Genomic DNA, 17224 nt, shown 5'->3' on the forward strand with positions numbered 1-17224 from the left:
CACTTTCACTCTTGAGCTTTCTCTCTCTCCCCTGACTGTATCCCTTTCTCACTTCCCTTTCAACACTTGTCACCTACTTCCTGTCAGGCTGTCCAGAGAACACCACAAGAAGGTCACAACTCTTTTCAGCGTTGCTCTCCTCCTTGTCCTTGTCTTGTTGGAGGGAGAAGGGAACTTTAATTAGAAAAGTGTGGATAGATGTGAAGATGTGATTTTGGGTGTGATATCATCCAGGCAACACACAAAGCACCATTGAATTGCCTTCCAAGCAGTGGTGAAATCATGGAATATATTTCTTCCCTCTGTGGGAACGCACATAGCATGCTAGCTTTTGTAACATTTCTAGGGTGTGACTGCTCGCATTGACCACACACTGCAGAAGTGCTGGCCTGGCTGCTTGGCGTGTTATTTGCCAGATCAATGCACAACCTGGGCCCACTGTTTTATACGACTTGTTAATGTGCAGCACTGTGCCGTTGGGCTTCATTGTTGGCCGGTTTTATAATCTCTCTTATAGCTATTGGAGTATTGTGTGTGTGTGTGGTGTGTGTGTGTGTGTGTGTGTGTGTGTGTGTGTGTGTGTGTGTGTGTCTGTGTGTGTCTGTGTCTGTGTGTGTGTTGGTGGAGGGGTAACATTGGCACTGTCTTTTTCTTTAATTGGTGCATGAACAAGACCCTCTGGGTACTCTTCGTGCAGCCTGTCACTCCATTTGTGTGTGGGTATTGGTGCAGTTAGTTCAGCTTGTCATTGCTGAGACATGCAGGCAATCAATAAATGCCTACACACACACACACACACACACACACACACACACACACAGGGACGGATTATGCACCTACAGCGTATACTACTACATATTAGTGCTGTCACAGTTAACTCGCAATTAATCTCACATTTTTATCTTTTGGTCCCATTATTTTTTTTTTCTCATTTTAATGCTTGGAAAAGTGGATCGGCTTGCTTTGTGCTTTTGTTGCCTGGCTTTGACGAGGGGGCGGAGAATTCCCATCAGCTGTGTGCTTGGCCATCAAGTGGTATTTCAGACTGGACGTGCTGCGATGATAGCTCAGTTTACAACAAAACACACAGATCACTTTGGTCTTGTCAATGGAACCATTTGGCAACTTTTTAAAAGTAAACTTACCCATTACCGATTCAGAATCTTATTGGCATCCATTTTGAGCAGCATTTTCCAGCATGTGAAAAAAACTACAGTTTGCTAGGCCAAAAAGAACGTTAATCTCGCAATAAAAAAATTGACGCCGTTAAAATGGGTTTGCGTCAACGCCGTTAATAACGCGTTTAACTGACAGCACTACTACATATACTACTCCTACTTGTTTATTGGCTCATCAATTTTGGCTTTAGCAGATTTTCACTGAATTTCTTTTTTTTTCCTCAAACAAACAGCGAGCAGCATATTTAATTACCACAAAAGAGATCATGGCGACGCTATTTTCTTTTTCTATTTCCTCATTAATGCCTCTAAGCAGAAAAAAGTGATGAATTAAGAAATAAAATGGGATACAGACCTTATTGTATTATCTTTGACAAACAAGGTGAGATATAAAACTTCGCCAGTCGCCAGTCCATCACGGGGCTGTTACACATAGACACACACACACACACACACACACACACACACACACACACACACACACACACACACACACACACACACACACACACACACACACACACACACGTTACCCAGCACCTCTCTGCCATGAGGTCCTAACCACTGCAGCCACCTTTGTAATTCAAGTACAGAATGTCTGTGCTGAAAATTGTTTTAAAAAATCTTATTTTCACTCCAATGTACGTAGTATTGTAATTAAGACCCAGACGCATGTGCTTTCTTTAATATGGTTGAATATACCCCGCTCGATTAGCCTTCCCCTCAGTGTAAAGCCTTAGCCCATAGGCCTCTCCCAGCCATGACCGCAGCACTGCTGCACTGGTGGCTGCATGCCTAGCTCAGAGAGAGACAACATAATAATTGGAGGACAGTGAGAGAAGGGACAACAGACCACCCGCCGCCTGTGTTTTTTTCACTGTTTGACAGTTTTCACAGATATGAGGACTTAGAAATAAAGCATGCTTTGATTTTTGACTTTCTTATTGTTATTATAATCAGGCAGCCTTCCAAAACTCTGTTTGCACAGACACATGTTTGCCAACTGGTGTGTTTGTTATTGTCACTCACCACCTCCCAAATCTAATCTTTGAGAAAAAACAAACAATGGTAAAATAATTAGACAAAAAGGAAAGAGAATGTAAATAGAAAACAGCAAGCAGGCTTTTTTTTTAGGGGTTTGTTTATGGCAGAAATGTTCAGCTACACAAAGAGAGAAACAGTTTGATAAACAGCAGAGGATTTCTGCCTCTTGTGTTGATGTGATCCATCTCTATGTCCTGTCTAGACCAAGACACTTGTGCAGCACCTGTTACACTCAGTGTTGTTGAAGAGCTGCCCCCTCTGACTCAGCTCTGAGTGGCTGTCTGGACATCTGGCCTTAGTAGGGTACTGGCATGATCACAGGCATATTTAGTGCCAGACAGGACAAAAACCTGGATTTACTCACAGTTTACTTTCTGTAATGGAAGCCTTGTTTCAGCTGTTGTAGAGACGTGGGAAGAGAGGAAGAGAAGATACAGCAGTGAGTTACTTCATCTACATCTACTGTTTCCTACAATATGCCGTCTAGACATTGTAATCCCCGAGAGGAAAGGCTGCGGGTGCCATGAGGGAGGAAGGAGATGAGGATGGGAGGCCAGTATGGGCTACAGTTGTCTGTGACTGACCTTCTCATCTTATCATGAACTGTGTGAGAGTCTCAAATGAGATCAAACACAAGAGTGCACTGGCAACGCAGAAAGCTTCATACTGAGCTGATGGAAACAGTTCCATCTTAATGTGATAGAAAAAAAGTATTTAATGTCTACACTGGAGAGCACAAAACTCGAGAGATTTTTTTTTCCCTGTCTTGACCTTCTTCTGATTACTTCTCTGTCTGTGTATGGTTTTGTTTCTGGAGTATCATATCTCCTACTTATTGTATTGTTTGTAATTTTCAGTTTGGAAGGAGGTAATACGGACATTTTTTATATCTCAAGCTAATTTGCTGCATATTAGCCACAGTTTCCAATGAATAGTTTGTGTAAAGTGCAATGAGGCTCTGATGTCCCTGCTCATACAAATTGCTATTTGGGGTCATTTCATTTTCTGTTTGAGTAACACTATTATTCCTCTCAATGCAATCAGAGCCCTGTTTTCTATGGTTATGTACAGTATGTGGTATGTGGCCAAATTATCCACAGCTCCCTGTTCAGATGCACCAATCATAGCTGGGGGGTGTCTAACTGCATGTCAATCACTGCTCATGCACACACATTCATTCTCCCTTGTGGGGGGAGGGGCTTAGGAGACCGTTTTGTGCTTTAGCAGAAAGGGGGGAGGGACTGAGAAGTTGTCAATGTTCAAATTGTTTGGCTAAGTCCTGGATCTTCGCAATCAGCACCTTTTAATTTCTTGACATGGTGTTTTTTCCGGTGATTTTGTGGGCGCATTTCTCCCCATCTTTTTCCACTACACATTCCGTTTTCTTTTCCACTAATGAAAGTTTCCAAATGTCATTTCTTCTTTCTCTCCCAAAGACGAACCTCGGCTGGCCGGCCATCGGACTCTTTCTCTGTGTCAGACTTAATTTTGTTTGTTGTCGTTTACACAACACCGCAGCTGCATCTTCTAAATAATGCCGTGGGTGGGGCTTGAGGAAGTGTCTGCGCAGTGCGACCTGATGCAGCCCCTGAAGTGAGACACAGGAAACAGAAATACTGCAAAATAATAATAATAAAGCGACTAAACAAGACGAAATAACGTAACCTCTCGTCTCGTTTTGGTCAACGAAAATGAAGAGACATTTTAGCATAGTTTTTATTTTGTAAACCACATTTAGTCTCATTTTTATTCGTTGAGAATATTGCATTATACATTTAATTAGTCATCATCACCAGCATTTACGTTGCGTCTCGTTTTCATCACGTGATAAAGGTTCGTTGACGACAATATTTAGTCATAATTTGACGAAAAGCAACACTACCCCTGACCGTGGTTGCCAGAAAACATCATTGTCGTTTTGGAACAAGCTTTGTCAGCTTGGCATTTCACCTTGCTATATTTGCATCTTTTTGCCGCTGTGTTCCCCATTTTTTGTCTTGCATAATATGCCTTTAAGCCATTCAGCGCGATGGTGCTGTGTTGTGATAAGTACTGCATAATGCTCGCGGTTTTCATATAAGTCATATCCCTGTAAACACACAGTGTAAAAAAGAAGAGGATGAGACGGCCTGGGCGGCAATCATGGTGAAGGCAGATGACCTCATGGCTGAGAGCTGAGTCGAGCTGCCAGAGATAACTGGAGAAAGAGCGATTTGGCCTTCAGATTAAAAGCTTAAAGCATAGTTTTTGTCACTTGGGGGGGAAAAACATACTGCTTTTATGCTACAACACTAGTGGAATTAATATTTCCTGACGAAACGGTACAATTTCTATTGTTTGTATTTATGGATTATATTTACTGCTTTTGCGAAAGAGGCTGAACATTTGATTGGTATGAGATGCTTGCAGTGACAGGGCACGGACTGACCCTGTGATTCAGTATGCAGTGTTGGGAGTAACGCGTTACAAAAGTAACGCAATTACAGTAATGTATTCCTTTTTGCTGTAATGCAGTAATATAATGCATTAGTAATTCAATTTCGGTAATATTATACCCGTTACAATCTCAGTAACGCGAGTTACAACGCATTTTAATGCAACATTTAGTGGTGTTTTTTTTTTTTAAAGAATTCCCCAACACCGGGTAACATTTCTTCACAGGAAAAAGAAAGCCGTGAGTGTTATTTCCTGTTGCAGTATTCGATGGTTGAGATGACTACAGAGACAGATACATTGCGTGATGGACATTATTTTCAGGAGTTATTACGCTGCGTTGAAGCAAGCTGTCATGTCACTGTTCCCGTGGACAGAGCCAGAACCAGAGACGGTACAGACAACATCTGTGTCCCAACAGGTGACTGTATGTCAGCACGGACAGCAGTGTGTCTGAGCTGCTGACAGATATGGGGGAATTAATGTTTAGGCTTGCTACACGTAAATACCATCGCATTTTATCAGCCGTGGAAAGTAACTATACCGTACTTCAACTGTAAGGTACTTTTAACTGAATATTTTCATTTTCTCCTACTTGTATGTTTTACTTCTCTATTGTTATAGCTTTATTACTTTGCATATTCATATTAATTATACAAAATATTATGAATAATCTATGATGTATTAAAGTGGATAAAGATGAGACTTTGTTGATCCAGTGGTAAAATTCACAAGCTACCTGCCAAGTCAAACTTACACTGTTATTTTGGTGAAAGTAACTCAAAAGTAATGCAAAAGTAGTGTAACGCATTACAATTCAGAGGCCATAATATTGTAATATAACTAATTACTCTCAAATGACAGTAACTAGTAATCTATAATGTATTACATTTTGGAAGTAACTTGCCCAACACTGTCAGTATATATGGTAAGGTGCTCTATGAGAGTGTGTGTCATGGTGTTAGTGCAAATAAGTCCAGTAGTGCAAGGATAAAGTCTAGAGACCAGCATTAAATATGGACAATATAAGAGAATAATGTAAACATAGTAATATAAACAGTATAGCAGTGCAAGGATAAAGTTTAAAAAAGACAGCATTAAATATGGGCATTATAGGCATTAAGCATTAAATATGGGCATTATAAGGGAATAAAGTAGACAGTAGGATAGACACAAATCAACAGTCAATGTTAGAGGTTTGAAGTAATAGGGTTACAGTCTTGTCTGTAATTGTAGTTAATTACTTGACATCCTGCTTGGTCCACCTACAAATGTTTTGACCTATAATTAATGGAGACTAATGGGGCGATTCACCAGTGTCAAACCAAGCACAATGATACAATCTCTCTAAGCTGCCAATCTACTATCTACAAGTGTAGTGTGTGTGTGTGTGTGTGTGTGTGTGTGTGTGTGTGTGTGTGTGTGTGTGTGTGTGTGTGTGTGTGTGTGTGTGTGTGTGTGTGTGTGTGTTTGCATGTCTGTGAGTGACAGCAGCAGTTTCAACTGCTACATGACAAGACAATACATGCTCTAACGAATAGTATATTAAATCTTCTCAATTCTCTTGTCTACAGTGAAGTTCAGTGACTGCATGGGGAATGAAGCTGTGGTTTTCCAGAGCAGTGACCCTTTCTTCAGCGTGCAGACAGACGGGTCCATCTTTGCCCAGGGAGAGGGAGCCAGCCTGGACGAACCTGTCCAGTTTAAACTGACAGCAAGTGGTCCACACACACATGTCTGGGAGACTGTTGTCCAACTGGCCCTAATTGACTCACCATCATCTCAACAAAATGAAAACGAGGTGAGTTTTACTCTTACTGAGATCAAGCACAGACACGCAAATATCATGCTTCAAATTTCAATTATCATCCCAAGAGTTTCTTCTTCATATCAAATTTCCTCCAGTGGTCTGGTGACAGCAACAGCCAAGAATCAGGTCAAAATTCCCTGGGGTTTTAGAGAGAGATGGAGGGAGGGAGAGAGACACTGGAGCAAAAAGAAGTAGCACATGGCTGAAAGTGATAGAATCACACTGCCACAGGGGGAGAGTATGATTCCCCTCAGACATAAGCTGTTATTGGAAAACATCCTGTGCCTTGGATACCCCAGGGGTCCTTGACTCCTTCCTCCTCTATTTAAAAGCTGTCAGAGGTCAGGCGAGGACTGAACAGCCTGCGCTCAGCCATCCCCCATGACTACAGCACCACAAGGCAAGATCTGATTGTCAATATCAGCACAAGTGTTAATCAGATTAGGTAACGACAACACACATGATGAGGGGCCGTGTTCTAGACATCTCATGCAGGAGGTGGCAGTGGGGATGAAGTTCCTGACAACATCACATCTAGCTGAGGCAGATGTATCACTTACGAGACATACTGACCTAAATGGATCCACTAAGTCTTGGTTGGCAAACTTGGTTTTTGGTAGGAACCAGCTGTCACTTACTGGCCATAGAAACACGCTAAAATGTTGTTGCAGCTTAAAACTGTATGTGAAAATAATTGACAGTATTCTAGAACAATATTCTTGAAGCATCTATATATATATATATATATATATATATATAGCAATGGATAAAATGACTGTAATGTGAAAGGGGTTGCTTTTATTGACAAGCTCACAGAATTATAGTATCACCCGACTCAGCAGTTCCTATTAGCTCTACAGAGCGTTATAGCTTTTTTTTTTTTAGCTCATGTCATTACCGGCAGTTGTTTTCTGTGAAAAATCTCTAAAAAAAACATTTTACACTACCTGCCTAGCCCCAGCATCCAGACAAAGTTAGCGACTAACTGGAGAACTTCATTTAGCAGCTAAAGAGACAGATATTTTTCAGAATGAATTTTGGGCTTACATATCAGGTGGCCATAAACACGACTCCAAACGATAGACAATATGTAAATGTTGTGTTTATACCTTGTTTTCGCTGCCCCCTGTCATTTCAGAAATAAACATTTTCCTCCAATGTTACTAGTTAGTGTAACATTAAAGAAAATTCATGGCTGAAGTTTAGAATGCAAATAAACTTTAATTTGCATTACCTACTCATTCCAATTCAGGCTGACGGGTGGCTGCATCTCATTTACACTTGGCCAGAAGGCAGCAAAACCTCTTCATAGGTTGTCACTTTATTGCAGTGCTAAACCAGATACACAGGCAAATACACTTGACACTTGAATGTGTCTCACTGTTCCAAAAGTTTAACTTTTTTAAGTATTTAGATTTTGAAAAAGAATGAACGGCGCAAAGTCAGTTAGAGAATCATCAAGACAAATAGGGAGGCAGAGTGGGACATTGGCCTACGAAGGATCTATCAGTGGGAGTGGGTGGAAAGATGAATATATATATATATATACAGACAGACGAACAATTAGAAAGCGAGACAGGGCCAGAGGTCAGAAATACACCACACATAGGAACATGTATGCAGCGCGAGCAGGAAGCAGGGCGCTAAAACAAAATGTGATGTTTCATTATGGAAATGGCGCTTTGTGGCGTGCTCGGTTGAATAATAACTTCCAGATGTCTGGGTAGCCAGGGGCTGGCTGATATCAAAGCGTGCAGGGTTTTGGGGAGGCAGTGGCATGGAGGGGAAGAGCTGGGACCACCGCCAGCTGGCTAAGGCTGATGGCACCAGGGCTGGGGGGCCCCATCCATTTCACACTCAGTGGCTCCTGTTCACATAGCGTTAGTGTGCGTAAGCGTGTGTGTCAGGTATGTGTGCGAGAATGTTATTTTTCTTTTTTTTCGTGAGAGATTATGTCGGATCAAGTGTGAATTATGCAAATTGTGCGTACAATTTTAATTTCTGTGTATGGTCTGTGTGTGGTTGTGTCTTTGTTTAGGGCATAAAGTGTCTTAGATTGATTAGACTATATACAGTAGGTTTTATCGGAGCGAAGTGCAGGGTTGCATGTAAAAGAGTTTATGCCGTCCTTTGTGTTGGATCAAGGGAAATAACACACCCTTTATATCCCTGCAATCTGTGAAGCTGTTAAAACCTCTGAAATGTGACTCCAGTTTGCTTCCGCTCCTTATCGTTCATCTTTCATAATAGTTTGAATATGTGCGCAGACATCTCCGCTTAACCTGTCTTTTAATCAATTTCGTCACCTTCCTGTACTTTCTCTCTTTTTGTGTGAGTGTGAATAAGAAAGAGTGAATCAGAGCTGCAGGGTTTGATCAAAATTACACCATGGCTTGAGAAAAGCCCACTTAAGCCTTTTGCAGCAGTGATGGGCACAGCTCTTTCTCTTTCTCTCTTTTTCTCTCCATCTTTTTCTCTTTACATCTCTCCTCGGGGAACTCACTAGTACCTGTTAGCATGTGTAGATAAAAGGATTTGGAGCATGACTTATTTAGGCACATCTGCTTCTGACAACCCTTCTCCTCATCCCCCTCATTCCATCCCAAACGTCTCGCCCCACCTCTGCCTCCCCACATCGCACTGGTGGGATGTGGGGCAACCATCCCCTGCAGTAACCCCAGCTAAGTCTTCCTCTCTCTGAAGAATAAAAATATATTTGTTCAGACCCAGCTCACATCTGTCTCATCCCGCTCTGATGACAAACCCTGTTTGTGCATACAGGCATGTTGCACTTGGCAGTGGTTGGTCTCCTGAATATCGACTGAATGCAAAGGATCATGTGCATGTTTCAGTGAACTTGTCACACAGTACAGCGAACATGTAATTTAGCAACATGTGTGTTTGGACAGCTAGTCTGTCTCTTATACAAACTGCCAACACAGTCTGTTTCAGAGGCTTTAGGTCCATCAGTGGCCAAAAGAAGATCTGCCGCTTTCTCTCAACTAATAATTAGAGACAGAAATAATTTGAACATGCTTTATTTAAGTGGCAATGCCACATTTTTATCATAGGTTCATACTGTACTTAACTAATAAAACAGATTGTATTGAATGTTATGGAAATTTGTATTTTACTGCACTGATGATGTTTTGTTTGTACATCAATACATCATTTAAGCACTTTAAACGCTTCCTGACTGTGTTAGGCTAAAAGGTGAGATTACAAGTTAATTTTTGATGTTGGAAATAGTAGTTGACAAAACTTTTCATATACTTTCTTACAGTGAATATATTTAAAGCTGCTATTCTCAATATATTTATATTCCGACCTGGATCAAATGACTAAGTGTATGTAAAAGGTTGCTCTCGTAGTGACATACCCACAGATAATTATTACTCAGCTCTGTGGCATTTTATAACAGTTTTAGTTTTGGTTATATAGCTCGCAACTGTAGTGTTTTGGTTCACTCTCACTGCCCTCATCAGCATTGTTTCCAGATGCAGGCAGCTGTTTATAGCAAAGAATCTTCTATATACCCACTGTACGCTACTTGCCGGAACCAAAAAGAATACAGACATAGTTCTCGACTAGCTGGTTGAACATACTGGAGCATTTAGCAACTAAAGGGACAGATATTTCCCTCAGGAGTTGGTGGAGACCAAAGTAAAGCTAAAAGAATTAATGCTGATTTACATTTATCAGGTGTACGTAAACACAACGAAATTAATGCTCTGCTTGCTCATGTCTGCTTGACATGTAAATAGATAACTACAGCTTGTTTCCGTTGCGCCCAAGTGACCAAAAAAAGTATATTTTGGGAGTCAACATTTTGTAGGTGGTAGAATCAAGATTTTTCAAACCCCAATGCCCATACAGAGCAGCAAATCCCGTCTTTCTTTCAGCTTAATACCACATGCATTTAACCTGCGTAACCACTTCTCCTTCTCCAATGTTACTGAAAGTGCCCTGAGATGCACAGTATGTGATATCTGAAATGTAACGCCTGGTTGATGAAACCAAATATGACACTTAGCCGATGCCCCTCTACACACACACGCACACACACACACACACACACACACACACACACACACACACACACACACACACACACACACACACACACATACATACATACCATATGCCAGGTTGTTTGACACATTTCCTTTAAAGAAGCCTTAAAAGCTTTTCTCCTGGGCGTCCATCTAATGAAGTCTGCCTTAAAAGCATTGTTTCCGTTGGCAAATACAAGCCAACCCTCTGAGGGATGTTGACCAGGCAAGAAACAAAAAGAGATATAGAGAAAATACTTTTTATAGACTGTGTTGAACAGGACCCCTAAACTTTCAATATGTGCCAGAAGCCACTGCCATCTTCTAACACTGTAGCCTGCTCCTGTATTTTATTTTTATTCTCAAATGTCAACTGCTGGGGAGGAACTGCAGGGCTACATATTGCACAGAAGTAATATAAAATGAAAAATTGGAGGTGGTATTAAAAACACTAGCCTCTTATTATGTAAATGTATGGTGATTGAACCTCTTTCCCTTATGCTCCCGAATTCACAAGCCCAGATTTTTCTTATGCTCTGACATGAACAACCTCCCACCCACACACAGAGCAAGCACATATATCCTTCACTTTCTGCCTGCCCTGTTTTCTTTACTGTAATGACACTGAACAGTTTTCTCTATCATCTCTGGTAAGTTGTTTCCAATTGTTTTAGTTTTCCCCCCACACCTTGTTTGCATTACCACTTATTCTCTTTGTGTAACACAGTACTGTTAGGGTGCACAGTTACTCCAGGGCTACTAGAGTCTTCAGTTTGTGCGCTACCCTTATCCAGCATTTCATTAAAACCAGACACAAAATCAAATACATTGGCTACTCCCTTGGCCAACAAGAAAAGAAGCCTTAAGGCTAAACAGATGTATAGTCACAGCATTTGTGATTACTAAAGTTTTACTGGTAAAGATGAAAATAAAAAGATGTAAGCAGCAGACCTGTGGTTCGACCGTATCCAATGTATTACCCATAAATTAAAATCTGTTAATATTTTTACCTTTTACACACTTTTCTTACCTGTGAGAACCCAACTATTCACTCCAAAATCAAAATGACATATTTTCCCTCTTACCTACTATTTATTAATCTAGATTATTCTGGTGTGAGTTGCCCAGTTTTGAGGATGTCTGCATTTTTTCAAATATAATGTAACTAGATGGCACTCAGCTTGTGCTCAAAGTGCCGAAAAACTCAACAATGTATCATGACCCAGTTACTCAAGATAATCCACAGACTTTGTTGTGAGTGGTTTCCTCTCACACTGTAACGAGCAGTAGCCTCTCAGCATGCTTCCTTCTGCGCAGTGATACAGTTGGCGGGTATAGTTATAAAATATAAAATAATTCCTATATGAAACTGCTCACAACCAGGTCTGTAGATTATCTTGAGAAACCACGTCATGATTTCTGGAAAGAGCCATTGCTGTTGAGTTTTTTAAAATGTTTATACTTTTTCCAATTTATTTTTTTGGCGCTTTGAGCACCACAAGTCAAGTGCCATCTAGTTCCATTTTATTTGAGAGAAGGAAGACATCTCTAAAGACGATATCTCCAACCCTGGGCAACTCACACCAAAACAATCTATTCAGTCACTTTTGATAAATAGCACTACAGATAAGGGGGAAAAAAAATGTATTTTTGATTAAAGAAGTAAACTTTTTTTAAGGCTGGTTCGATGCCCTTTTCTCTATTTTATCCTCAAATTTCATATGCAGTTAGATACTTTTTAACGTTTGACTTTTACTTTTATAGTCTTGTGTACATAGAGCACCCATGCAGGAGAGAGTAAACTGCTGCTATCATTGGGCCCCCCTGTTTAAATAAAGGTTGAGTGAATGAATGAATGAAAGACGTTTATTGGGGCCTGCTGGGAGGAGTCTTTGGTAGGTAAAGCTCTGTGCTGTTGTTTCACCTTGGGTGCACCATCAGCCTAACACAGCTCAGTGCAGGAGGAATCACTGTTATTGAGACAAGCTGTCAAGACCCACTGACTCGGAGGAGAGACGGAGAAAAACAATAACACTGCCAGAGAAGGGCAAGGGGGAGCACGGGAGCGAGGGATAGCTCAGGGGAACATGATTGAGACACAGTGCAACTGATGCATAGCTTCAGCAATGATGTTCATGACTGAATTCTTGACATGTTATCACTAACCCTGAGATAGGTTGGTAAACTATGCATAGAACAACTCTCCAGATTGCCAATTTAATATACCTTCAGATCACGTATGTATAGCAGACCCTGGGACATTAAGCATGTCATAGTTAAAAAGTAAGCCTTGAGCTGGGGATGGAGGCTATGAAACCTTGCCATAGATGCGTCGATATTTGTAAGAAGCAACTGCAACATATCTGATTATCTGCATTCGGGTGCCTAGACCTGGGGTGCAGAATTGAAGGTCTCTTACTGTATTTTCAATGATTTGTGTATGCTTCTACCTACTTTGGATGCATTTGTAATGAAGGATAATCTCTGCAGTTCACCTTCATGTGTTTTGTAGTATTTCCACATTGGGACATTCATTTAGATATGTCTGATAGCTTCAGCATTTGATGTAGCTCTTCTGACTCTTGAGTGAGTTAATGATCATGAGGAGATTGAAAATGGGCTCCTTTCAAGTTCTTTATTTGAGCATCTTTCAAAAAGACAGATTTGTGGTGGCCATTTCTCTCTGCCTGCAAAGGAGATGTATGATGGGAGAATACTGAATGAGTTAATAGGCTTTTTATATCTGGTGTCCATAAGTCCATAGTTTATGGTCTCTTCCACATATGCACATATACACATGCACATACAAACCCACAGATACAAAGGATTCACAGAGACAGTACATGTGTGTGTGTGTGCTCACACTTTACAGCTCAGTCCTGCACAGGCCTGATGCATGATGACACAAATGAACTAGATACGATGATAAACAGACATCATTTAATACATTGTTTTTGTTGCTTATATGGCACACTGCAGAAAATAGATTTTATGCTTTTGGAAATATCAGTTAACTAGTTATCAACACATAGGCAAACAGTGGTAAATAGGATGGGATTTTGTAGATATTAAAACAGGTGATTTGTTCATGTCTAGTTTGCTTAGAGAGCATGTAAGCTTGTAAATTGTATTGAGTTTATATTTTCTTATTGTAATGAATTTACTAATTGCTGTGTAGTTTTAAATGGTAAGATTATTAAAACATCAAGTATATGCCTTTTGTTCAGCTCTTGGTCTATTTTGAAAATCTCCTAACCAGCGCCATTGCACACAATAGTCTATTTAATACATACTTTCATTTAAAATCTGCCTTTGTTACAGAATCCTTTTTTTTCTTTTTCTTACTAATTTTTTGTTAAATCACGTTGATGTAATTAACATGGATTTATTAGGAGTTTATCATCAGACTTTATGAGAGCCCAAAATATGGATAAAGAAAAATAATTCCGTAAAATCCTCATCCTATAAGATGCAAAATTTTCTTTTTTTCCTTAGGAATACAATGCACCAATGTAGCTTAGGTCAGCAGTGGACAAATTGCATTTGGTCTGTCAAAGACTTCAGCCATGTGATGATTCCAGTGCGTTTTCCTGTATAAAGGTCACAAAGGCCCAGCATTGTGTTTCTCAAACGTTAAAGTATGTTCACACGTCATGCACCTGCCACATTTTGCTCTGATACTAGTATGCTATGAAGTGTTGTTGTTGGAAAATACTCTACATACAGGAGCAGTATAATAATAATAATAATAATAATAATAATAATAATGTTATTTATATAGCACTTTTCAAGCATTAAGCTTCTGCTATCCAGATTAAAAGATTTACAGGATATGAATTAGGAATCAGAAACCCATGTAAGCCCCACCCTCCCCCCCCATGATGTACAACAATTTGAAGAAGCAGCAATTTATAAAACCGTTAAAGTGCAAGATAGAATATCAATAACAGAAACATGTAAGGAAATGCATGTAAAAACACTTAAATGATAATACAAATCGAGCATAATTCAATTCAAATAAAACCATAAAAAAGTAGTAAAAAGAGGAATTAATGCAGTGTTGCGAGAATGTAAGAGAAAACATAGTTAAGTGTAGGCCATCTTGTAAAAATAAGTTTTAAGGAGGCGTTTAAAAGCTGCAGTGGAGTCAGCCGATCTCACACTGAGAGGAAGGCTGTTCCAAAGCCGAGGGACCGTAACCGAAAAACGCACGGTCACCCTGGTTCCTGGTTGGTGGAATAGCTAAACGATTTTGATCAGCTGATCATAGGGGCCTGACTGGGCTATAAGGGGTTAAAAGTTCTTTAATGTAATCTGGAGCCAGACCATGGGTGGCTTTGTATGTAATTAATACATTTAAAAACGTTTTAAAACGTATTCTAAACTTAATGGGCAACCAGTGCAGTGATGCTTAGATTGGAGTGATATGACAGAGCCTCCTAGACTTAGTTAATAATCTGGCTGCTGAGTTCTGGATAAGTTGCAGTTGTGAGACTGAGTGGGAGTTTGGTAGCGCGTGAATGGCCTTGTTCTGGTTGTAAAGCTTCCTAGTCGTCATTTTGGTGCAGAAGGACTAACTGGTAGCAAACGAGAGAGCTACTGAGTCAGCGATTGAGTAATCTTGTGAGTGAGTGAAAGAGTGAATTAGTGTGCAGAGGATCCACAGCACTTTGCTTCCATACCGAAGCAACATCATGCATTCTCTTCAGCTATAGTAATGACAGAATAACTGTACGTTACAGAAACAAATAATAGACGAATGCGTGTGTGTTGCACACGTGGCACCACAATGACAAAAGGAAGACTGCCTTTTATGATGGAGACTGAGGAGCCAGAACCTGAAAGGAGCCTTTCAAAACTATCTTTACTGCAGTTGTTGTTATAACACATTTGCTTTTGTATATATAGTAATACTTTTAGACAGCAAGGAGATGGGATTTGTATTTGCCACTGCCATCTGAGCTACCACCAAGGCAACCATGGATTATCCTACGTTCATGTATATTAGTTGGCTACACTTACTGTCTGGAAAAATGTATTCACTAACATAATGAAAAAAAAAATTCACTGGAATGAACAACAACAAAGATTTTAAATACATCTGTTTAACCTGATTAACAATACTGAACTGTTTTTCTTGTTCTTTGAATTTCTGCTTTGAGACAGAAAAGACTTGGGCATCACACCAGTTGCTGTTATCATTAACAGCTCATCCAGCCTCCTAAACAAAGCCTTGTGTTGTCTTAAAGGTCACAAAGGAAGAGGGGAAAGTCGCTGAGAGAAAAGAAGGGAAGGACGAGTCCCAAGCACCACCTTCGGTCATCATGTTCTCAGGGTCCGGTCGGAACAGCTCCAAGGGCCTACGGAGGCAGAAGAGGGACTGGGTGATCCCACCAATCAACGTGGCAGAAAATTCTCGAGGACCGTTCCCTCAGATGCTCGTCAGCGTAAGTGACGGCTTTGATGGGCTGCATCACTGATTTGTTCTGAATTTACAGCTGGAATTTCTTGAGGGCACTTCGCGGCAAACGCTGATTGGGGGTGTGTTATCGACGGTGATACAGAACAGAAATACATTAGCATAACCCATTTGTCCTCCATATTCTCACAGATGATTACGTTGGGTTCCCCTGGTGTAATTATAGCCACAAACGTGTAAGGTATTTAAACAGCCCTGATTGGCCCTGAGACGTTTTCCCTTCAGACACAGGGCAGGCTCCAAAACAGATAAGCAGCTAAACTCTCCTACAGTGGAAAGTCCATTGGGTTTACAGTCAAACAGATGATTATTTCTCCTCCTTTTTTCCCTTTATCACACCATTTCAGAAAGGTTGCCTGAAGTTCAATACTATTTAAATAGCTCATTTATAACAATACAATTTGTCATGGAATCTTTACTGAAGTCATAACTCTGGGCCTACTGTGAGATATAAGGAGAGAGTATCAAAAGCAGCTATTCCCAGGCCCAAAAGAGCAGGACAGTAGTTCATCCCCTATGCCCCAATGTGGGCATGATGTTTTAAACTTAGATGAATCAGAGGTAATAACATGAACAATAAACTGCATCTTTGTTAAGAACCGGGAATATACAAATAGTGGTGAACCTTAGCTGTTTGTGCCTAATCATTATTCAATGCACCTTCCCTCATTTAGCATTCAAGATTTGAATGTGGCTCCCGTCACTGCAAATTAGATGTCTGCAAAACTGTTAGTTTTCGTGAGTACAAAATTTAAACAACAACATTGGTGAGGGTTGGAGGTCGAGCCTGTACAAGCGTGTTGGAGAAAAACGAAACATGAATGAAGAAACGTTTGTGTAAATGTGTTGTTGTGCAAAGGCTCGAGCTGCAGAGTGCTTAAAATTCAGATATTCTGTCACAACAGAATGCGCAGTTCGTCTCTCTCATAGCAAATCGCTAGACTCTAAGCTTGTGGTGTGCGCGGTAATTCATCAAAAAACATCATTCCAGTAGACTGCTGCTTCATTCCCTGCACCCACTTTCCTTTTCTCTTTATCTGGGATATCTAGCCATCAGCTTTTCCTCGCTGTTTACAAAACTCTAACAGTTTATCTCTTTTGGGTCTAAAATTGTGCAAAAGAAGCATTTTTTTCTTTGTATCTGTTCTTTGTTTTTCTACCAGGTTTTATCCGATCCCCAGGGAAAAGCCTGGGGAGCTGCTTGAAGGAAACTTTCTTTTATGCTCCC

The 17224-nt window shown here is 40.4% G+C and overlaps 1 protein-coding gene across 1 annotated transcript in view; it reads left to right on the top strand.

The window, feature by feature from the left end:
• LOC114558067 (cadherin-4) overlaps positions 1-17224 on the top strand; it is a 246031-nt gene that overhangs the window by 156541 nt on the left and 72266 nt on the right. Inside the window, exons 4-5 of the mRNA XM_028581788.1 lie at positions 6230-6456; positions 15767-15964. Of these exons, the coding sequence (XP_028437589.1) occupies positions 6230-6456; positions 15767-15964 (425 nt within the window). The remainder of the gene's footprint in view (positions 1-6229; positions 6457-15766; positions 15965-17224) is intronic.

This window comes from Perca flavescens, chromosome 7, assembly GCF_004354835.1.
Source record: "Perca flavescens isolate YP-PL-M2 chromosome 7, PFLA_1.0, whole genome shotgun sequence".
NCBI classification, from domain to species: Eukaryota; Metazoa; Chordata; class Actinopteri; order Perciformes; family Percidae; genus Perca; species Perca flavescens.